General features: G+C 41.8%; 1 protein-coding gene and 1 long non-coding RNA gene across 2 annotated transcripts; one reads left to right on the top strand and one right to left on the bottom strand.

Moving 5' to 3' along the window:
• Positions 1-42: 42 nt before the first annotated feature.
• On the bottom strand, positions 43-2,524 carry LOC149796935 (uncharacterized). Its single transcript, XM_089961618.1, has 2 exons — positions 2,364-2,524; positions 43-1,814 (listed from the first exon to the last, which is right to left on the bottom strand). Exons 1-2 carry the CDS (start codon positions 2,522-2,524, stop codon positions 755-757), a joined length of 1,221 nt encoding a protein of 406 aa, XP_089817744.1. The 3' UTR covers positions 43-754.
• A 65-nt stretch (positions 2,525-2,589) lies between these two features.
• LOC149796934 (uncharacterized) lies at positions 2,590-24,640 on the top strand. The gene is made up of 2 exons (XR_016421755.1): positions 2,590-2,777; positions 23,688-24,640. It is a non-coding gene; the product is annotated as an uncharacterized LOC149796934 (long non-coding RNA).
• The last annotated feature ends 528 nt before the right edge of the window (positions 24,641-25,168 follow it).

The raw sequence follows: 25,168 nt of genomic DNA, 5'->3' as shown, positions 1-25,168 counted from the left end.
ATTAATTGCTTTTTTCCTATTTATAGCACAATTCATGTAATGATGTCACTCGGTCATACTTGATTCAACAGACCTTATACATGGCGAATTGTAGTATACATACATAGAGTCAAACCACCTCCCATCCGGAACAATCAACCTGTCCAATAAAGTATGACCAATTGACGCATGCTATAACTAGGAAAATATACAGAGAGAACATGTAAATACATGTGCATTTCGGTTTTTCAGTGTATCTTGGTTTTTCTAGTAAATGAAAAAATATTGTTAATCACATTTCAGCCTGTTACATGCACACACTACATGTCAATGTAAATATCATCTTGTACCTCATTAAACATTTTCACACAAATACATACTTATTTTAAATTTGTATTAGTCGTCTTGTACGATATTAAATTGATGATTCATTATCGTTCTCTTGCTGTCAAGATTCTTCCAAATGAAATAAATTGCCTGCAGTCCTGACTATTTATCACAAACTCTTTTGCATCAGCCTTCATTTCAAAGAATTCTGGACATAACCATTTGTGATGGAATGAAATTAACTTTTCAGAAAGTGATCCCCAAAAATTTTGGTCAAATTGGACTCTTATTTTTTCAAAATGTATATCACACCATACCACAAAGTCACACCATTTAAATCCCATTATACCAAGTTGTGTTTGAATTTGAAAGTAATATGCGTGATTTTTTCTTAACTCGATATGTCCGTTGGATCTTCGCAGACAGAAGCCACTTTGTTGCTTCTTGGTTAATTGTTCATCAAACTAATATCTTTTCCCTGAAGAATCTGTGGACATTTTATTTCAAGCAGTCCATACTTATTTTCTTCTCCAGGATCTACAACTAATCCATCAGGACTACAAGCAAGTTCTGGGTACTTGGAATTGACCCATAATCCTGTTTTCACAGCAGAAAATCCTTCAGTTTCCATTCTAGATTTAGTTAAATAATCTGTGAATGCATTTGTTTCATTCTCTATTCCATATAACATTGCACAAGACTTTAAAGCCTTCACCTCCCACAAAATTTTATTTAAAATGGAACGAGCAGACTGGGGGTTGCTTGCTGTTGACACAGTCTTACTCACTGAGGCTGTGACCCTAACAGCCCTCTCCAAAAACCATTCGGCACTTCCTTCCTCCTTTACAATTTCCTGTGGGTAAGGGCTGCTTGGTAACAAAATGTTTTGGAGAAGAGCACTCCTTTTTTCACACAGAAGTGCTTTTGATTCCGCATCTAGTTCATAATCTGCATATTGCCTGTAAAGGATGGACTGCCACATATTTTCTGATGATGACATAGAGTTGCTTTCAATAGCATTTAACAGATCTGTGACAGCTTTCAGAGGTGTTCGCCGACTGTATGCTGGTGTTGTATTGTACATAGTACTCATTACATAAGAAGCCATGACTTTAGCTTTTAAATAATATGTGCCATTCTTCTCGCAGTCTTTCATTGACTGTATGTGGCCACTTTTAAAATAGTTTCTTTCTCTATTTAAAGGTTTAGCTGTATGTAAGTCCTGCACATCATCATCGTTCTCATTCTCTTCAGTATTTTGGGTTTGTCCTGTAAACTGCACTGATTCTATAATGTGATGATGCACAAGTCCTGCATTAAAATGCTTAGGACGATCAACAGAAGGAAAAATATTCCAACCTGTGATAAGGGGAATAGAAGCTTTAGGTTTGTCTTGATGCTGTGTCTCAGTCTCTTTAAGTTTCTTCAGTTTGAGATCATACCATTTACCACCATCAACAGATATAGAAATGGACTGACTATTTCCTGCTTCTATGCATTGTCTGACCCTGCAGAGATAGATGAATAATAATAATAATAATCATAATAACAGAGTACAACAAAATAACTATTTAAAATTTAATGTTCACGCCACACCTCGGGAAAAACCCTGTGAACCTAACCGACAGAAACAAATACCCCATATTACTGAACAAACTAATTCATCATTGAATTGCCCTTTGATACAGAAATGATACAAGCACATAAGGGCTTGGTGTGATAGAGAGACTACTAGGTCACATATCTTTGTTCTCACGGCCGGTTAAAAGATAATAATATTTTGTGTCTGCGACCAAATGAATGGGGGGGGGGGGGGGGCGATATCGTGCATTGCTGCTCTGATTTTCAATGTAATGAACATTTTGTTTACAAATCAATTCACCTCTTACATTTAGAACGAACTAGTCATGATGCTTTGGTGGTCTATTTACTTTTTAAAATTTTTTTTTGGTGGGGATAACATTATATAGGCACGATGTTCGTTCTACTTAACCGTTCTATTGCCAATATTGGAAGCATCGAATGCATGCAGTATATACACACTGAATTTTACATACCTTTTGATCAAATCGCTTAGATTTCCACTGATGGTCAAATCTCTGCACTGTAACCATCGTTTCAGCTGCACCACTGAGTGACTTTCTACCAAAGGATAAGGTAATTTTCCACCAGGAACATCATCTTCTGTCAGTGAAACGTAATGGTACTCAGCCGCCATACTGTAATGTTTGTCCGAAGCTGGGGTTACATTCTATTTTTAGGTATGAGGTAGTGATACGTGACGTCACACAAGGTCCACGGCTGAACAACCCTTATAAAATTTTCTTAAATGCATTTTTGGCTTCGACCTTAATCAGTGGATAAAAGCAAGTCATATTTTCCGATGTGTGTGAAGAAACGCACTGCTACAGAGTCAGTCATATGTTATTTGATCTCCCCACATGATTTGCTGTCTCACAACGTAAGTGAATGTAAGTTTAAATCGTATAGTTACACCTTATTTGGAACCAACAATAATCTATTTATGTAACTGTTAGTTATGGCATCCGTTATGTGATAGATGGACAATGTTGAGGCACGTTATAGAACACAATGTTGCGCATTATATAGATGCCACATACTTTATGTTGTTGCAGTTGTTATATGGTTTAACGCCATTTTTCAGCACAAAATAGGCTATACGTGGCGGCCAGGATTAATGGTGGAGGAAAAACCAGGGTAAACCCGGAAAGTTTCACCGACCCACTAGAAGCTACGGGCAAGCTTTCTCACATACCTACATTGGCAGAGCCCGAGACTCGAACCCACGCAGACAGAGGTGAGATGGCAGTGATCCGTAACGATGAGCACTTTAAACCACCCGGCGACTCGGGGCATCCATAGTTTATGTTTTACTGGATCTCAACTGGCGCCTCTCCAAAACTTTGAGCCATGTGCACAAGGCAAGCTCATGTCTTGAACGGATTAAAAAAAATGTAAGAAAGAAATGAGTGAGATTGCTTAAAATATATTTATGTTGTTTCTCTTGAATATTTTGAGCTCAATACTGGTAAGAATAGAACAAAATGATGTGGAGACTGTAGAACTACTTATACGTTTTGTGGAGACTGCGGTAGAACCAAAGCGACAGCAAGCAATTACTAACGCTACGTCGACCGAAAAACTCCTGAATTTCAGTTATGAAGTATCCTAATACAGCATACATTCTGCAATTTCCAACTCTAAACCATATTTGAGTGTCCTTTTTCATCAAAAAATCGAACTCTATAAACATAATGAATGAAGGTGAGTTTAATTTGTATCTTGAACAACACGATTAGACAAAGAGTAAAGAAATGTAACAATATTTACTTTTTCATAAAAATCGGTGCAGAAAACAGTGTTTATTCAATATAGGCCTTTACACCATTCTTTTAATTTACGTTACTATGAATAGGATAACTAAATTCAAAAGTTCATTCAATTATTTCTTGGAGTTTTAGTTTAGCATCCATAAGCGCTGCTAAAAATATGTTGGGTACAAACATTTGTATTATCATCCAAAATGTATGGCATAGAAAATGTTTTTTTTTTCTTCATAAGTTCGTATGTCTCTGTTAGAATGTGTAAAATAATGATTCTTTGGTTTTCTTAACACACCTTTTGAAATAAAAAAAATCAGCTTCATCATTCTTAGCGGCGGAACAAATTAGAAACCGATTCAAGATCGCAAGAGTGTCATGAACTGTTCATAAAATCGATTAAAATATTAATTGAGGCTGAACAAAAGCATGAACATGGCCATTTTAAATAGATTTCAACACATATGAATAAGGCACTAATTAATAAGTTACATGCACCTGTACGAAGTGCCTGTTGAAGGGGCAAAGAAGGGACTAATAATCGGATATATACTGTAGTTAATACCAGCCAGGACCATGAGCTGAGGGATGTTGATAGCACAGGGTCACTTAACTAGAGTGTCATATTATTGTATCAAAAGTAGTGTTGCTTTTCGTGAGAGCATCAAGTAGATTTCTTCAACGATACATTGTTAGTAGTGAAGGGGGACGGTCTAGGGACTAGGGGAGTTCCATGTTAAAAAGGCAATATCCACTCTGGGGACTACGGAAAATTTAACATGGGAGAAAAAAATATCCACTCTGGGGACAAGAGAATTTAACATGGGAGAAAAAATATCCATTCTAGGGACAAGGGGAATTGAACATGGGAGAAAAAATATCCATTCTAGGGACAAGGGGAATTGAACATGGGAGAAAAAAATATCCATTCTAGGGACAAGGGGAAATTAACATGGGATTTGTTTTTTTTTTTTTTGTTTTTTTTTTTTAAAAAAAAGAGGGTTGGCAATTGAAAGTCAATCTCTTTTCGAGACCTATGAGTGGCCCTGAAAAGGGCCTTTGGATTTATGTTAATATGCCCTTAACATAAAGGGCATCTGCGGCATCTTCTTGTCCTCAAGCTGCGTCTTACTCGAGGGCCATAAATCAGTGAGGCAACCTTGTCTTTCCACGTACACTCTTCGTATCCACAGACTGGTGTCTGACTTGTGGACAACTGTCCACTTGGATCGGACATACATTAGCATGTCCGTCCTAAACATCATTGAAGAAACAAGGGTGGATGATTCGACTGTGGTCCACATCTTGAGGCGCCGAGAACAGGTGAATCAATGCAGTGAACTGCGCTTATTTATAGGGGTAGGAAGGATTGAAATGGATTGAGTTCATTGACCAATCCAAACACGCGTAACAAAATTCAGTCAGTCCGCATCCAATCCGAAGAGAACAGTCTGTGACGTCACGTGGTCTATATAGATTCGCTAGCGCCTGTGTGCAGTCAATCGATGCGAGACAGTGATTCAACATGACGGAAACTCAGAAAACGATCCATTGGGGTGCACCAGCAGTGGAGACCGCCCAAGGGAACCCGGACTTACTTTCAGAAGAGGTAAGCTGGGATTTTGTGGATTTTCTTACCTCGCAAGAATTTGTTCCGGAACCTTCGTCACCTTCATTACCGCAATTGGAGAATTTTAGACAGAGACAGAAAGAAGAACTGGAGAAATTTATACAACGACAAAAGGAAGCGGAACAAGATTTTCTCCTACAGCAACAGCAGCAAGAAGAAGAGGTAAGAAAAAAACAACATGAAGAAGTAGCAGCAAAGAAACAAGAGGGTCAAAATCAAACGGTCACGGTACTGTTGGACATTTTAGCGGAGTTAAGAAGTCTGAAACAAATGTATCAGACTTCTTTATTACGACCGAAGAGAATACGACCTTCCCGAGCTAAACACGTTAACCCTGTGACTAAGCCTACCGTACCACCCTTTAGTGATATCAACCCAATCATCATCATCAACAGTACGCAGTCCAGAAGTAGGCCTCGGCCGTGGCAAAGGCTTAAGGCAGTTAAAAATGATTGCTTAAACTCACCCCTACACCAAAAACCAAAGGCCCTTTTCAGGGCCACCCACTTCTCTCGAAAAGAGATTGACTTTCAATTGCCAATAACTCAAAAATCAGCACAAAAAAAACCATTTTACCCCTATAGTACGTGTATATGAGTGCGTGAGTGTACGTTTTTATTTTAAAATCAAAGCTCAAAGACACTTACCTTACATAATTAATGTATTCTTTTATCAATAGTTACAATCCAATTCACAATTCACAACAGAGCACTTTAAAAAAGTTCATACACTTCTTCTGTCTCATTCTTTACTCTCTTTTTTTAATTTCTTCACCATCACAGTCTTTTCCTCCTCTTCCTCCTCACTTTCTTCCCTTCTTTTCTTCTCCTGTTTCTTTTTCTTCACCTGTCTGCTTTCTTCCTCTGAAGAATCCCTCTTTTCTGAAGAATCCCTCTCTTCTGAAGAAGAATCCCTCTTTTCTTCTGACTCCTCTTGTTTCTTTTTTGGGCAATCTGGAGACCAATGTTCTTTTTCTTGACAATAATAACAGGTATCTTGACTTTTGTCTTTTCTAGCCCCTGTTTTTCTTTTTTGACGGTCTGGACACTCTGAAGACCAATGCCCTTTCTTCTGACAGATATAGCAAGTATCTTGACTTTTATCTCGAAAGGAAGGAGAATAGTCCGTCGGCTGGTCTGAAGAAAATTTTCTAATGACCCCTCGCAAAGCTCTGATGAAACGTTCGATTTGGCTAGTCTTTTCCATCGTTGTGCTCGGTTTGAGAGTGAAATGAATAGTGAAAGGACAAGACACATGCCCTTTATATACGCTGGTCTGCCATGACTATAAATTAGTCCATGGTGTTTAAACTTGAGTCATTTGACTTTTTGCACTCAAGATGAAACGATCCAATTCATTTGAGAAGAAAGAAGAAGAAAGTTAGAGGCAGAAACGTGATCTATCGCCTCGTACCAGGGCTGAAGTCTTGACACAAATTCATGCCAGTGATTTTGAAGAGGACATGAGTAAACCAGAATCCGAACCCTCTAAACAAAGTTCGCCACCCTCAGTCAACCCTGAAAAGTACTATTCCATTCGAGAGACGGAAAAGCGCTCCTCTAGAAAATTTAGAACCACGGCTTACAAATACACGGTGAAGTTTAAAGATTTCAAGGCTGAAGTACCGTTAGAGAAAGCAGAAGGGTTCATCACCGGGTGGGATTCTTTGCTCACCACACTCAAGCGACAATGTCAACCCAAAGAAGACGATCGCTTGAGACTTTCCTTTCAACACGACGGTTTGATATCTCCAGTTTGGATCGAGTTTAGCACCCCTGCAGAATTGACTGCTTCCAAAGTCATGGACAAGATTCAACACGTACAACAATCCAATGACCAGTTTGACATCACCGATGGAAAAGCCACACTCGACATGACCCACGTCTCTCCTCCTCAAGGGACCGGACAACGCAGTAAGGTGCTATTGGTGAACGACCTTCGCATCACCAAAACGAGCCTCGTCCAAATTCACAACCCTCAAGACCAGATGTGCTTAGCCAGGGCTATCGTGGTGGGACGAACCAATGCCAACAAGAACGACACGGCAGAATGGAAAAGAGACTGGGAGAACATTCGAAAATCGAACCGAGCCAAACAACGAAATGAAGCAGAACACCTGTTACAACAAGCTGGCCTGTCCAAAGACGCACGCTGTGGCATTCCTGAGATGCAACAGTTGCAAGATGTCCTAGCTCCACGATACACCTTGAAAGTGTACCCTCAAGAAATGCGCGGACCTCTGTTGTTTCGAGGGAAAGACTTTAAGGATGGAAAATACAGTCATGACTATTATCACAATGAACATTTCGATACCATTACCAGTATCACCGGATTCCTGGGATACAAATATTACTGTGAGAAATGTGACCATGGTTATAATAATCGAGAGCAACACAAACATTGTGGATTGAAATGATCAGGATGTTTGGACTCTCCACCTTGTCTGAGCGAAGGACCAGTGCATTGTTCAACTTGTCTGCGCACGTTTGTCAGCCCTGCCTGTTACCAACAACATCTGAAGACGCAAGGTTCACAGCAGAAATGTGCTTGTCAACTGCTGAGATTGTGCCCTACGTGTGGACAAGGCATACGTACCAGTATTGCCAAGGCACACGTATGTTCAGGAAAGAAAAAATGTCACATTTGTCACCACATGGTGGACTTGGAACACCAATGCTACGTGCAAAAATACCAACCCCAACCAGAGAAAGAGGATGGTTACAAGAAGAAAGGCAATTTTATCTTTTTCGATTTCGAATGCATGCAAGAGACTGGTATTCACATTCCTAATTTCTGCGTGGCTCATCGAGCGTGCGAGAAGTGCATTCAAGAACCTATCTTCAGTCACTGCCCTCACTGCAGCAAGATTCCTGGAGGACGTGAAAAAATCTTTCGGGGACCGAACACGCTAGCCGATTTTGCCCGATGGGTCTTAGACCCCATCGACAAGACGTGGAGCCAAGAGGACATCGAACGTTACGGAGATTGTCATCGTCATGCCACGGTGATGGCTTAGAATTTCTCCGGATACGATGGACAGTTTCTTTTGAGATACTATACGGAACTAGGCAGCGAGCGTCCTAAAGTGACTTTGAACGGAGCCAAAATCATTTTCATGCAAGTGGGACAAGTACAGTTTAAAGATTCGATGAGTTACTTGGCCATGCCTTTGAGCCGAATGCCTAAAACGTTTGGAATGACAGAAATGGCTAAAGGGTACTTTCCACACTTTTTCAATACGGAAGCCAATCAACACACCGTTCTACCCCATTTACCTGAGGCTCACTATTACGACCCCGACAACACGCGTACCGAACAACGAGAAGCTTTCTACGCTTGGTACCAGGCTCACGCCTCGGACCCTTTCGACTTTCAGGAAGAAATGTTAAAGTATTGTCGTTCCGACGTGGACATTTTACGACGTTGCTGTGGAAAATTTCGAGAACTGTTCACGGAACACGAAGGGGTCGATCCTTTGAAAGAAGCTTGCACCATTGCCAAAGCGTGTTCCTTAGTGTACCAGCAACGATTCATGCCTGAAAACACCGTAGCTGTCATCAGTCCTCAAACGACCAACTATGTCAAACGTCAATACTCGATCAAAGCCCTACGCTGGTTACATTACTTGTGCGACAAGGAAGACAAGTGGATTCAGCATGCCCGCAACGGAGGAGGCGAAAAGACCATCGGAACGCATTTGGTCGATGGCTGGGACTTAGAAAACCCCAAGATCGTGTACGAGTTTAACGGTTGCTTATTTCACGGATGTCCCGTCTGTTACCCTGACCGTGGCACTAAAAATCAGTTTTTACAACGAACCATGGAAGACTTGTACCAGGACACTTGTCAGCGACGCCTAAAGTTAGAACAGCAAGGATACCAAGTGGTGGAAATGTGGGAACACGAATACAATCACCGTTTGAAAACCGATCCCGAGTTTAAACGCCTCGTGGAAAGTTACCAGTTCATGGACCCCCTGAACCCGAGGGATAGTTTGTACGGAGGAAGGACCAATGCCACCTGTTTGCTGTACCAAGCCGACGAAGAGAAAGGAGAAGAAATGAAATACTTGGACGTGTGTTCGCTGTATCCCTACGTGTGCAAATATTGTCGCTTTCCTGTAGGGCACCCACAATTGTTGACGAAACACATCGACCTGAAAAACATTCGACAATACGAAGGTCTGATCAAGTGTAAAGTTTTGCCGCCCACGGACTTGTACCATCCCGTGTTACCTCACCATTGCCAAGGCAAACTGATGTTTCCTTTGTGCCGTACTTGTGCCGAAACGTGCAACCAAGATCAACCTTGCCATCACACCCAGGAAGAACGGACCTTGACGGGGACGTGGGTCAGCGTGGAATTGTTCTAAGCTCTGGACATGGGATACCAACTGTTAGAAGTGTACGAAATTTGCCACTTTCCCAAGACACAACAATACCACAAGCGTGACCCCACGCAGAAAGGTATTTTTGCAGACTACGTGGATGCCTTTTTGATACTGAAGGAAGAAGCCAGCGGCTATCCTTCCTGGTGTCACACTCCCAAGGACCAAAAGACATTCAAAGAGAAATACTATGAACAAGAAGGCATCTCTTTAGACCACATCGAGAAAAACGAAGGCAGGCGATCGTTTGCCAAAGTGATGTTAAATTGCTTGTGGAGTAAAATGGCACAACGACCGTGGTTACCCAAGACGGAATATTTGACAGAACCTTCCCGCTACTTCCAGATGATTCACGACAAAACCAAATACATGAAACACGTGGACGTCGTTCGCGAGGATTTGATCTTGGTCAATTACGAAGAAGATCTGGACTTTGTACAAGACGACCCTTTTGGAAATGTCATCATTGCGGCTTACGTGACAGCTCATGCTCGCTTAAAATTGTACGAACCTTTGGAACTGTTAGGGGAACGCGTCTTGTACTTTGACACGGACAGTTGCATTTACATCCATCACCCGAGTCAACAGCACACTGACATCGTAGGAGACCGTTTAGGAGCCTGGACAGACGAGCATCCCAACGAAAAGATTCTAAGTTTCGCCAGTGTTGGTCCTAAAAATTACGGTTACGAATACCGGGACAAACAAGGAGAAGTGCACACGCAGTGCAAAGTGAAACGATTGACTCTGAATTATCGTACCAGTCGAGTGGTCAACTTTGGTGGTACTGAAAGAAGCCTTGCAATCGGGAGAGGATGGAAACTTTAAAGTGACCACTCACCAACCGAACAAAATTGTACGTTTACCCACTCACCACATCGTCAGTCAACCCTTGGAAAAAGTCTATCAAATCGTGTACCAGAAGCGAGTTCGACTTCCCAATCATTTCACCTTACCGTATGGACACGTCGGTATTGGTCTGTATATAAAAAGGAACCCTAGGCAAGATCGATAGTTCATTGTGACTACCAAGACCAAGCGAACAAGATGAATACTTTCAGAGAAACACAAAACAAGTTTAGAAAGGCACAATTCAAGTGTGGGGCTTCGGAAGTGGAATGCGATTGTGGGCCTTGCGATGGGTACGATGCTGTACGTTGTGACCTTAGCGATGCCGTAAAGCATCATGGGAACTTTGTTCTCACTACCCCTATCATGGAAAGTGATGCTATGCGTGTCAAACCTGAGGGATGCGAAAGCGATGCCGCTCGTCCTCTTGGACATTTTACTGAGTTTCGTTTTAAAGGTGGATGTTCACTTTCACGTCTACCGCCCTACGGATGTCATCCAGCTCTGAGCAAACTCCTGTCCATGTCACCCAACCCTCATCGAAACAAACCTGTGAAAGACGAATATTCGTTTCCTGTGCGTTTGTCGGAATACTTCGACTTTGAAAATCGTCTTCAATCGTTCAAAGGAAAATGGCCTAAGTATCTGGGAGGACCGACCCCCGAAGAATTAGCCAGAGCCGGATTGTTCTACTTGGGCGAAGGAGATAAAGTCAAGTGCTTCAGTTGCGGTGTGTCACTTCACCACTGGGAACCACAAGATTCGGCCTACCTAGAACATGGTCGTTGGTCACCGAATTGTCATTACTTACCCTTAGTGGGACCGAGACATTGAAGTAACTTACCATGTCGTTGACGAAGAAGAAACCAGATTGACTAGGAGTCAAATGTTGGACATCACCGAGACCAGTATTTAAACTTCATTTCAAAAACGATATTGAATCATTACCTAAAGAACTGCAAGAGAAGATTTACAAAGAAGTTTAGCAGGGACTTGCCAGAGTGAAATCTCAATGGGTCACTGTAGAACTTTTGTGCCGAGAAATTCACAAGAGGAAAGTGTACAAAGTCAACCAGTGTGTTAGATTTCTCTGGGTCAAGAGTGCATTCATCCTATTATATCGCTTTAGACCGTTTACAGCAAAAGAGTTCAGTGACATTCTTGGACGTTACCCTGGATAGCAGTGGTCAGAAATTACTCACTATGTGGATTACTTTTGCTCTAGGAGAAGATTGTGAATTGTACGGACTGACCTATTCATGGATACTTTACAAGAGAACATTCGTGCTTTGCCTGTGGAGTTGAGAGAATGCATTTACCGAGAGCTGGTCAAAATACAAGTCAAACGTAAAGAACAGTTGCATCCGTTACGTCACCAGATCTTTAACCACTGGTACCTGAATGGTATAAGAGGTCTGATTCGTCAGAAATTGTTTCAGTGGTCAGACATTGTTGAACACTTTCAGTTAGTGAATGATCTTATTGTTCGTAATTTTGGTTACTTCGAGATTCACCTACTGCAGCGTATCGAGGAAGATGAGTTAAAGGATTACCAACATATTTTACGTGGAATCTGCTTAGCGGAAGACGAAACATCTAGACAAACTCTGACGTTTCGGTTACATTATGCAAGATTTAGATTCCCTACTGGAGAACGAAGATGTCTAGTTAGAAATTACCTTTATTGCTTCCGAAACAAAGAGACTATAAAATCAGGCTGCCATGCCACGGATTATGTCACATGTTATTGAACAGATTCCGTGGAAGGAACTCAATGACCATATTCAAACCGTGGATCATTACCATCGATTATTACAAGAACTGTATCCATTCAATTTGGGTCGACAAGTGGTGTGTGTCTTAGTGACTTGTTTTCTGGGATTTCGTTTACCAGCCGATTCTTTGTGGACTCTTTACGAATAGTACTTACCACCCCAATGGCCTTAAATGGTCACGAAAGACTCCTTTTGCTCAAAGCCTTGCGTTTTCATCTGGATACTTCTCGACCTCTACGGGAAAAGAAGATTCGTCAACTTTTAGCTACCCAAGACGTGTATGACGATGTGTGTGTAGCTTGTGACTTACACCCCCATTGGACAGATGTCCGTGACTGGAAAGAATGGGGTTTTGAGGCTTGGACCCAAGAAGTGGCCCAGTATGCACGAGAGTTGTTCAAGGAAAGTTACTTTTCAACCAGTGTTAGTGACGATGCCAGAAGAACCCGTTACCCAGGACAGGACTGTCGTGGACATGCCTGAAAGACCCTTTCGGGAGGACACTTGTGTGACCTTACCCCCTATAGAACTGGTCAGAACTTTACCCAAAACATGTTGTACAGACACTTGTGTTTATTCCACGTTGATGGTTATCATGTGCCTTTTGTCGTTGTACTTAAGCCTTTGGCTTTTATGTATTTTTGTCTTTCGTATTCATGTTTAAAACATTCAATAAACGTATTCTGAAAAAAGGTATATAAACGCTCGTCTTGTTTGTTTTCGTGTCAAAAGTGACATTCCTGACACTATGGCTACCTCTGTTGTCTCTGCTCCCTCTTCCTCCACTGTCAAAGTCATCGACGAACACTTAGATCGTGCCAGTTGGGAGGCTTTGTATCTTCGCCATCCCTTTAACATGCTCATTGCTGGACCTAGAGGTTCAGGCAAAACCGAATTCGTCAAACGTTTGATCGAACATAAACATCATTTGATCGATCGACCACCTCAACGGATAGTGTGGTGTTACAAAGAGTGGCAATCGGCGTAATTTCCTCGACTTAATTTCACTCCACAAAAAAAATCTATAAAAACCTCAAACACTTTTCGTCTGTCTCACACACATTTTGAACATGACGTCCCTTCAGTCGCATCTTCCCGTCAAATTGATTCGTGCCTTGTATGGCATCAGTCGAGAAAAGAATCCACAAATACGAGCTCGTGTCTTAGAAGCTAGTCTCAAAGAAGTCTTACGATGGTTGACGGCGACAGCACGTCAATTACTCCAAGGAATCATTCAGATTCCTCATCAAACCAAACGCTTTTTTGATTGAAACAAAGTCGCTTTGACCCCACTGGCCGATCCCCGCATCGACACTCAAACCAAAAAACAAATCATTTTGAAACCTGGAGGGAGCGGTACTCTAGGAGGGGTCATCATTCGCTCTCTCTTAAGATGGGATCCTGATGCCCCCAAACTTCTCCCCAAGAAAAAAGTCAAACGAAGCCCCAAGAAGAAGAAAAAGACCAGGTTCCCAAGGAGAACTTCTCCAGTGGCGGGACCCTCCTCTTACCAGATACCACCCCGGAAAAAGAAAAGAAGCCCCCAGAAAAAGAAACAGAGAAAAAGTCCCCAGAAAAAGAAAAGTCCACAGAAGAAAACTAGTCGCAAGAGAGGCACTTCTTCGGCCAGGACGCAACCTTACACTCGCAAACCACGACCTGCCACGACGGTGACTGCGTCTGCGGCAGCCTCACGTTCATCCACTTCTCCGTTGATGACACCAAGAACTGAAGAGTACTTGGAGACGTTAATCACACCAAGAACTTCTCCGTTGATGACCCCAAGAACTTCCCCAGTGGCAGGACCCTCCAATTTAGTGGCAGTGGCTGCTGCTCACAAAGTACCTTCTCCCAAAATCAAAGTCGAAGAAAGATCGGGCATGTTACAAAGTTTACTGGATTTGTCCAAGCAAGAACTGCCTCGATTTAGTCCGTTGCGTACCCCTGCACGACGTGTCATGCCTGTCCTGAAGTTGATACGACGTAAAGACAATCAGTGGCGGCGAGTTCCAGTATAAAAAAGGCCTGTGACCAAGTCGGGGTATCAGTGTTTTTGGTGCTCCTGAAGACCCAAAGATGACACCCTCCAGAAAACATCCCTCTTCTAAACAACCCCAAGGAAAGAAAAGAAAAGGACTGCCTCCTCGTTTAGTCAAACATGGGGACATGTTATCTGTCCTGTCCAAAGCTTCTCCACCTCTACGAAAAAAACTCATTCAATCACCCTCCAAAGAGGTCATCGATACCGTGTGCGAATGTTGTTTGAACGTCTTGAAAGGCACGATCCCTTTGTCCAAACACCAGAAACAATGCTTAGGCAAACATCGTCACGTTCTGCGCCAAATTGTTCAAAAGAAAATTCCCATTCGTCAAAAGAAGATGTTGGTCCAACGTGGAGGCATTTTACCCCTCTTGTTAGGCCCCTTACTGAAAGGAGTCTTGGGAACCATGTTGGGAGGACTGGTGGGAGCAAGATAAAACGGCCCTCGGACGTCCCAAGATCTCAGAATCGACCTCTGACAACGCCATGGAAGAACGAAAACTAGCTTTAGTGCCTTACAAACGATGGATGGAATACCATCGTTGGCAAGAACAACGCACCCCGCATTTACCTCCCAATCCCCATTTGAGCGAGATGTCCCAGTTACAACACGAATTGCAGTCCTTGATGGATCGCCAAGATTTGTCCGAAACAGAAAAATCGCAAAAGTACGGTCAACTCTTGCAACGACTGCAACTCTTTCACCAGAAAGCTTTAGACGAAACAGCTCTACCCACTCTGAAAGATTTTAAGACCTTGATGAAAAGTCCAGCACCATCACCAGTACCAGTACCACCACTACCAGTGACCAAGACAGAAAAAGGAGAAGAAGAAGAAGGGTTTCAAACTCCACCAGAAAAAGTACGCAAGTTAACAACACCACCTACCTCCAGAATTGGATGGATTAAAAAGATGATGACCACCCCTTCTTCATCACAAGAGAAAAAGAAAGTGAAGACAGAAATGAAGACAGAAGTGAAACAAGAACCGATATCCCCTGTTCACACATCCTTCTCCTCGACACCTATTGCCGGTCGCACACGCAAAGCATTGCAATCCAAGAAAATACCCCAAGAGAAAAAGAGTAGCATCCTCCAAGAGTGGGTGTCTTATTAACACACAAACACAAAAAAAAATGGAAAAAGTCTTAGCTAGCATTTACTACGATCCCTCCCATCCTGCAGGTTACGCAGGAGTTCAAAAATTGTATCGTGCTGCCAAAATGCGACTGAAAAGTCTCCGTTTACCTCAAGTGCAACGATGGTTACAAGAACAAGCTACCTACACTTTACACAAACCCATTCGACGCAAGTTTTCCAGAAGTCGCACCCGAGTGGAAGGCATCGATCATCAATGGCAAGCCGATTTAGCCGATGTCTCTCATTTGGCCAGCTACAATCGTGGCTACGAATATTTGTTTTGTGTCATCGACGTCTTTTCCAAATTTTCCTGGGTCGTGCCCTTGACTTCCAAATCCAGCAGCGAGTTAGTGCGAGCCCTGCAACGAGTGTTGAAACAAAGCGGTCGTCACCCTCTTCGATGGCAAACGGACAAAGGCACCGAATTTCTGAACCAAGCTTTCCAAAAAGAATTAAAGAAACGTGACATTCATTTTTTTACCACCGAGAATCCCGAAACCAAAGCCAGCATCGTGGAACGTTTTCAACGCACTTTTAAAAGAACGCATGTGGAAATATTTTACGCATCACCACGCTCTGAAGTAGATCGACATCTTACCGCACCTGGTGCAAGCGAACAACCAGTCTTACCATCGGACGTGCCCCGCAAGAAGTGACTCCCGACAACGAAGTGCTGGTGTTTGAGCGCCTGTTTGGTACGTCCCCGACGAGGGCTGTCCCCAAGAAAAGTGGAGTGTTGGCCGTAGGAGATTGGGTGCGCATTGGCAAAACCAAACGCACTTTCCACAAAGGTTACTTACCTAACTGGACGACCGAATTGTTTCGTGTCACTGGACGAGTGCATGACCGTCATCCTGCCGTCTATAAATTGGAAGACATGAACGGAGAAGTGCTCAAAGGAACGTTTTATTTGCCCGAGTTACAACGTGTCACCAAAAAAGAAGACGACGTGTACGAAATCGAAAGCATCTCGAACGCAGAACCCATAAAGTGGGCAAACGACGTGTCAAAGAAGTCAAAGTACGTTGGAAAGGATATCCACCCAGTTTTGATTCTTGGATCGACGCTTCGCAAGTCATCGACTATAAAAAGAAGTGACCATCATGCCCTTTCACACAGACGCAGCTACTACGGCTACCAATCCTTCACCCAGTTCTTCTCTACAAGATTTGCAAAAACAACCCTTGTGGGTGTGGTGTGGAGAACGTGTGCCTAAAACGCAAATCGTCTTTTTCTGCCAAATCTTCTTGGTGTATTGTGTCATCGGGGCAGCCATCGCCAATTTGAGTTTGCAACAAGGAGACAAACAGTTGTGGACCATTTTATTGAGCAGTTGCATCGGTTACCTGCTTCTCAATCCCTCCCTGAAATTCTCATCGAACGGGAACCCCGGGAACCTTGTGTCCAGTGCCAGTGCCAGTCACCACTCCAATAACAACAATCCCATTTTAGACGGAGACACGCCTCTGACGTCCAGTAACCCCTCGGACAGCCACAGAACTCTGGAATTATGAGTCACCAAAACCAATTTTACTTAACCTTACCCAGTGACAATTCCATGGAGGTGTTTCCCCACAACACGTTGTGCTGTACACGGCCAAATTACCTCAGACCATCCCATTAGATCACGAAGCCCATTGGGAAGTGGCTTTAGTGGAAATCATTCACCCGACCCAAGTCCTCAGTGTCCTTCCCAATCAAAATTTTTTTTACGGTAGAAGTTCATGACGATTCATTGCAACTGTACTTGGATACCCATGTCAAATATGACAAGAAAGCCCCTAGCACAAAAAATCAAAAGTGGACCACCTATCACTTGTTCATTCCCACAGGCTATTATTTTAGCGGTCAACATTTGGTGAGCACCATAGCCTCCAGGTTTAATGTCGTGTTTCTGAAAGCTTTGGAAAGTGTCAAAAAAAGTGTCACCATGGAATACCACAAGGCAGCTTGTCGCTTCTTGATGAAATTTGACGGGAGTAAAATCCTGTCCATTTTATTTTGTCCTGAATTGTTTGACATGTTGGGCGGAGACATGGACATGAGAAAGGCCATGCTCAAGAAAAACGAATTACCAATCATTTACGACAACGAGTCTTTTACCAAGTTATTTCGTGCCCCTGTAGAACTGAACCAAGGACTGAATTTGATCTTTGTGTACTCCGATGTGGTTGAGTACAACGTGGTGGGACACACCTACGTGCCGTTACTGCGTGTCATTCCTTTCAAAGTGGATTCTGCCACGGTCGCTGACGAGGAAGGTGGAAACACTTATCACGTCCATCGCGAATTTGTACATCCTCACTATTTGCCTGTCAGTAAGTCTTATTTGGACACGGTCAACATTGCTATAAAAGGAGATCTGGGACAAAATATTCCATTCACCAAAGGAAAAGTCACGGTGAAACTCCATTTTCGAAAACGGTTCTCTCACGACTCGTAAGTCATGTATCCAGTGTACCGAGGGGTTGCTCGACAGCGAGGACACGGTTTAGGAGATAGTTTGAAATCGGCCTTTCGTTCAGTGGCCTCGGCGTTGAAACCGATGGTGACACGAGGATTGCACGCCTTGAAAGATGCGGCATTGACATAAGGCAAAGAATTTCTCCAAAATGTCATCATCGACAAAAAAAAACCCAAAGAAGTCTTCATGAGGGCAGGCAAAAATGTCTTGTTGCAAACGGGTAAAGACATTTTAGGCCGACGAGAAACACCAATAAATGCCCTGCACGCTACCGAGTCAGGCATTCCTACTTCCCTGACGCCACAGCAAGGACAAGGCAGAAAGAGACGACGAAGAAAACACCCTTTCACCAGACTTCACACGTCTAAAGCTAGAAAGACAAAGAAAAGAAGAACCGTTCGAGACTTAGACGTTTTCGATTATTGAGAAAGAGAAAAAAATGATGCACCGAGAGTCTTGCGCTTGTTCCAAGTGAGAACTGGATCTGTTTGCCATGCCCCCCACCATGATGACCATGCAAGAATCCCAATGGGTGGAAATTCATCTCGTCTCCTCTTTGACCGATTCCGCTCCCATCGAGTTTGAAATCAAAGGACAACCCGAAGATTACATCGATCTGAATAGCAGTTACCTGTATTTGAAAGTGAAAGTGATCGAACCACCCAACGCTAACCTAGACGCTGATGAAGCAGTAGCTCCCGTCAATAATTTCATGCATTCCTTGTTTAGCGATGTGGACTTGTACTTGAATAACAAACTGGTCAGCAGCAGCATGGATACTTATCCTTACCGAGCGTACCTGGAAAATCTCTTGACGTACGGAAAAGAAGCAAAGAGCACTCATCTGGATGCTTGCGTGGTATGGAAACCTGACAAAGCGACTACGTTCAACAGCCTTACAATTGATGGGGATGCTCAAAATACAACGGGATTTGTAGAATGACGACCGAAAATTGCACAAAGTCGTAGTTTAGAACTGATGGATCGTTTACATTTGGACATGTGGTTACAAGAAAAATATTTGTTGAACGGGGTGGATATCCGCTTGAGACTGAATCGCAGCAGTGCCGCTTTCCATTTGATGGCTGCTGCTGATGCCACTTACAAAACCATCATCCAAGAAGCCAGACTCTACGTGCGTCGTGTGGAAGTGTTACCTAAAGTGGGAAACGACGTCAGTCAGACGTTGAGCAGAACGACCGCCAAGTATCCGATCCGACGCGTGGAAGTGAAAACGTTCACCATTCCTGCTGGACAGCGATCCATGATCGAAGATCATCTGTTCCAAGGCCAGCTACCCAAACGTTTAATTTTTGGCATCGTAAGCAATTCAGCCTTCGACGGAGCCTACAACGGAAATGCTTTTGAGTTTCAACATTACAATGTGTCCAAGATTGAAGTCAGTCGCGATGGCAAGACCTTGTATACCCGACCCTTTGAGCCTAACTTTGGTGCCGCGAAGAATTATTTGAGGTCCTACTTGTCCCTGTACGAAGCCACGGGACAGTTAGGAACCAACACCAGTCACGGTATTTCGTACGACGATTATGCAGGAGGCTATGCTTTGTGGGGTTTTGATTTCACTCCAGACCAAGGCAGCGACGAGGGACATTTCCACCCTATAAAATCGGGTCAGATTCGTGTGGAACTTCAGTTTGCAAATCCACCTCCAGGCCACACAGTGAACGTCATCCTGTATGCAGAATTTGACAATACCATAGAAATCAACAGTTTGAGAGAAGTCATTCTAGATTATTAGAAGCCATGGAAGACTGTTATCCCTCTTTACCTAGTGGAGAAACTTTGGACATGAAATGTGAGGAGACTGTGGAAGAAGAAGTTATCATGATGAAGTCAAGATGGCCAGAACAAGAAGCCCATTTAGTCTCCTGTTTTGCCAAACACTTGGTCGAAAAAATGACGGAATTGATCAAGAAAAATTGCTATGGATGTCAAAACGATCATCCCACTCAAATTCAACACGACAAATGCCTGATGTTGAGTCAAGAAGAAAAATTGGACGAGTATCTGGACGAAGCTTGGAGTCTCATCTCGGACGAAGTCGTGTTGCATCAGTGGTATAAAGACTTGCGTGAACATTCTTGTCCACCATTAACCACTCAAGAGATCCATCGTATCGAAGCTCTCCTGAATCAGAGTGAGGAGACGCAACGAAGAAACGGTTATTTGTCAGACATTTTCAAGCAAAAAGTCAGGATCGAATTGATGACATATTATTACCTGTGAAGAAGAAGAAAAAAACCCACACAAATGGATACCTGGGAACTTTATTACCTTTTGAACCACAGTTCGTACACGGCTTCTTGGAATCCTGTCGTCTGTGCTAAAGATGAACTCCCTCATCGCAAACCTCAAGACCAACAAGCTTATGTGATCAACACGGACGACAGTCATCTCCCAGGAACCCACTGGGTAGCCGTCTACTTTCCTCAAGAAGGATGCGTGGAATATTTCGATTCGTACGGATTGCCTCCTTTGGAAGACGATATCATTGACTTTATGAGAAGAAATGCTCAGACCACCCGATTCAGTAATGTGAAATTACAAGGCACAGATTCGTTGGTGTGTGGACAATATTGTGTGTATTTTCTGCATCGTCGCAGCCTGGGTTATTCCTTAGAACATTTAGTGACTCATTTTGATCCTCCTTCTTCTTCTAGAAACGATGTGAAAGTAGATCAATGGTTTTGTGACCATTATGCTTATCTTTTGTCTCAAGCTAGGAAACGTAGTGTCCATCAATGGCCTAATGACTTCCAACAGTGGAAATCACAATTTCATTCACAACGTTGTCAGCCCTGTTTAAAATAGAGTGTTAATTGAAATAAAATGTTTGTGATTTGAAAAAAATGTTTGATGTTATATTGTTGGATTATTGTTAAAAATGTTATAGTTGTTTGTTAGTGTTAAGTGATTTTGAATAAAAAAATGTATTTTGAAAAAAAATGCCTTTGTCTTTTGTTTGGCTATAGGAATCTTGATTCATGCTCTTTGACTTCTTACTATCCCTCTCATGACACTCATTGAACGTTGCGGCTCGAAAAACCGTGGAGGGATGTTTTCTTTCACGTCCGCGCTTTGACTTTAAGAACCGGGGTAGTTTCCAGTCTAACCATCCATTGTCGACTCATCCTCCTACGAAGATGTGCTCCAAACTAGCTAAGCTAAACGAAGCCTACGTGAATTTGCATAGGATCAGACACTGTCTGATACCGAAGCCAGAAGAGATAGAGAATGTGAGAATGTTAAAAGTCACTGAAGACCTGATAGAAGAGCTCTTCAGAGAAGAAGTGAACAGGGAGAAAGAGGAATGGACAGAGAAGTACAGACTTCAGAGACAGCAGCAACAGCAACAACAGCAGCAGCAGTAGCAGCAGCAACCTGAACCTGACAGAGGCTTTGTCGATTGTCGTATCGACACCAAAGAGTTCTTCTTCTCTTTCCGAAGAAGCAGACCTATCGTCAGAAAGTCTATCCTCAGAGGACGTCGCATTCTTAGAAACTAAAAGATTGCCATAGCAAACAAAAAAAAAAAAACAGCCCTTTTCAGGGCTACCCCAACCTCTAGAAAAGAAATAACAATCGATTTGCCAATGTGTGTATGTAGAGTAGTGTGAATATAAACACTAACTCTTTTTTATAGTGTGAGTGTATGTGTTTGTGTATAGGATTGTGTTTGTAAGTGCTCACGTACGTTTGTGTGGATAGTAGATTAAGATCATGTTTTTTTTTTTTTTGCTGTTTGACGTGTGGGGAGAGTAGATTTGGGGTTTGATTGCTTTGCGTATGTGGATAGTATATTGAAGTGATTAATGAAAATTTTTAAATTAGTAATGGGCAGTATAAAAAAGTGAGTGAGTGTTTCTTTTAGGTCCGCGCGTTGTTTGGTCATTATCTAGGTAAGATCAATTTTGTTTTAGGGGTATGTTTTCCATCACGTCCGGTTTTCAGTATAAATTGAAACTCGCTGGGCAGTCTAGCTACCCTGTTCATTCGTGAACAAGACAATGAATACCAGAATAAGCAAACTTCTTGAACTCCAGATACATCTGGAATATGTCAGGCGCCTGTTAAATGAACTGGCCGCGGAGGCCATAGTAGAAGAGGAAAGAATAAAGAAGGAAGAGGAGGAGAGAAGACAGAGGGAAGAGGAGGAAAAGAAAAATAGGAGAGAGGATGGCTTACAAGATACCAGAGACAGAGGATTGGGGTGCTGAAGCCAATCATCCTCCCTCTGCGCTTTCAAGAAAAAAAGTAAAAGGAGACTGAAGAGAAAGAAGATGTGTGTGTGGTGCCAGGCCAGGAAGGTGCTATCATTAACCAGGTGTCACTGGAGTTCAAAAACAAACAGCCCTTTTCAGGGCTACCCAATACTCTAGAAAAGAAATAACAATCGATTTGCCAATGTGTGTATGTAGAGTAGTGTGAATATGAACACTGACTCTTTTTCATAGTGTGAGTGTATAAGTTAATGTATATGATTGTGTGTTAATAAGGGCTAGCATAGGTTAGTGTGAATAGTAGATTAGGGTTTCATTTTAATGCTTTGCGTGTGTGGATAGTAGATTCGGGGTTTGAATAGGATTTGATTTTGATGCTTGGTTTGTGTGAATGGTAGATTTTGGTTAGTTTATTGCTGCTTCACGTATGTGGATAGTAGATAATATGAAATGAGAAAAGTAGGGGATGTTTTCCTTCACGTCCGCGCGTTGTTTGGTCATGATCTAGGTAATATCAATTTTATGTCTTGGGGATGTTTTCCATCACGTCCGCGCTTTCACTTTAAGAACCCACAGTATTCGTCGTTCAAACCATTCTACAAAGAATAAAAAAGAAGATGGCTTCGAACCAGCTTGATAAAATGAAAACATTGCAAGACGTCCTGGACAATTTGGGTATGATGGAGCAAATGTTAGTGAGGTTAAACGAGGATCACTATTCTTATAGCCCCCATCGCGTGAAGATGGAGATTAACAACTTAAGAAAAGTAAAGCAAGTGATAAGTGCTGTGATGAAAGAAATAAAGGAGGAGAAGGAGGATGAAGAGGAAAGGATAAGGATAAGAGCATGGAATGAAAAAATTGAAAAAGAAGAAGAAAATGAGAAGAGGAAGAAAGAAGAGGAGGAGAAGAAGAAAGAAGGGAAAAAAAGGAAGAAAAGAAAGAAAAGAAGAGAAAGAGTGTAGAACAGAAAATAAGAAGTTGGTGGAGAAATAGAAGAAATTAGAAGAAGAAGAAACCCAAAGGCCCTTTTCAGGGCCACTCATAGGTCTCGAAAAGAGATTGACTTTCAATTGCCAACCCTCTTTTTTTTTTTAAAAAAAAACAAACAAAAAAACAAATCCCATGTTAATTTCCCCTTGTCCCTAGAATGGATATTTTTTTTCTCCCATGTTCAATTCCCCTTGTCCCTAGAATGGATATTTTTTCTCCCATGTTCAATTCCCCTTGTCCCTAGAATGGATATTTTTTCACCCATGTTAAATTCCCTTGTGCCCAGAGTGGATATTTTTTTCTCCCATGTTAAATTTTCCATAGTCCCCAGAGTGGATATTGCCTTTTTAACATGGAACTCCCCTAGTCCCTAGACCGTCCCCCTTCACTACTATTGTTGGATGATATTATACTGTTGCTGTATAAGACTTCGACGAAAAATTCAACATTTGCAAAATTTGAAGAAGAAAGACGTTGTAGAAATAAGTTTGATCACACACAGTTTATTTTTCTAATTTCAGAAAATGCTCCAAAACCTCATATTCATCTACTTCATTCTAGTTAACAAGGTTCAGTTTAGTGTACCTACGAATGTGTTGAATTTGGACAAGCTGACTACTGTGGAAACACCTGAACAAGTTGACAAAGAATTATGTGAAGAGGAACCTAATGATGATTTTATCTTTCAATTTGAAAATTTAACACAGTTTCTACTAGAAGACCGCAGTTACCAAGAAAATTTTCAAAGATTTTCCGATGCTTGTTCAACGTGTCGGATTCGACAGCACAGTTCATTTTCACAAAAAGCAATTGTTTCTAAATTCATAATCGAAGTAAAACCAATCATACCACATGTTTCATCTGAACTAGAACAACTCTGGTCCAATTACCACAATATTTTTTGTGAAATGGAAGAAATGGAAAGGTGTACCAATAGGAAATACATGTTAGAGTTAAGCAGAAGTGGAGAAGAAATAAGTTTCAAATATAAGGATTCCGGAAAGAACGCTGACCTTCACAAAAAACCTTGGCCAGAAATTATGAAAATTATTCTTACTGTCTCAGAATTCTATTTTGGAATTGCTGACCTCGAGTCTGAGAACAAACTTTTACAATTAACTGTTCCTGGAATTGTTAAAACTAAGACAATCATTGAAATGTTAGGAGATTTGAAGAAAATAATTACCGTCGAGAACATTCACCCACTTAGCTCTTTTACGCGCTATCCAATTTGTCAGAAGTACCGGAGTATCCTGAAAAAAGAAAAGCCCTGTACCAGATCAGTCCGAAAACTTGATGAGAAAAAATACAAGTGCACCTTGAAGAAAGACTGAATAAATAAACAAGAACCCAAGATGTTCAGTGCATTCTATTCCTCGTACTTTTCAGTTTGGAATAGATAAGTTATATTTGACATAGTAAATATAAGTAAGAAAAATATAAACAAGGAAAATAAATGTAAGTATCTAAATTACTTTTGTTTTGTATTTCATATTAAACGCAACATAATACAATGCTCTCGCTCTCTCCTTTATTATTTTGAGATCTGTTTAAAAAAATGTATCAAATGTGAAAACGAAAGATTTCTTTTTCAACATTGAAATTGGCTCATAAATTTTGTTCTCGATTTTTTATATTTTCTATTGCATGTTATCAAAGATTCCAATGCATTAATGAAGTCACATTAGTTTTCGAATGCTTTTTTGGGGCCAAATTCAGTGTCTTCGTTTTCGCAAAGAAATTATAGACTTGAAGTCTGGAAAATATTAGCTGGGTGTTAAATATCGTCGTCTTTGAACATTTCTTAAATGGTATCACCGTTATTGAAGTCAGTATATAAAGGTACTTGGGTCTGAAATATGTTAACACATTTCGCGTTCAAAGATGTCAAAATAATGGGAGCGAGCAACAATTCCTTCTTTGAAATATGTCTTCGATAATTCTTTATAATTTCACCCCTTTTCCTTCACTATATTGTGTAAGCCAGAGTAAAAATATTCCA

This window comes from Sinohyriopsis cumingii, chromosome 6 (genome assembly GCF_028554795.1).
Source record: "Sinohyriopsis cumingii isolate HCF-2022 chromosome 6, ASM2855479v2, whole genome shotgun sequence".
NCBI classification, from domain to species: Eukaryota; Metazoa; Mollusca; class Bivalvia; order Unionida; family Unionidae; genus Sinohyriopsis; species Sinohyriopsis cumingii.
This window is presented reverse-complemented; position numbering and strand designations above follow the sequence as displayed.

Coding starts and splice junctions, on each gene's coding strand:
- LOC149796935 (XM_089961618.1), bottom strand. CDS start 2,524: ATGGCGGCTGAGTACCATTACGTTTCACTGACAGAAGATGATGTTCCT. Junction 1,815..2,363: donor CTAAGCGATTTGATCAAAAG/GTATGTAAAATT, acceptor CTATCTCTGCAG/GGTCAGACAATGCATAGAAG.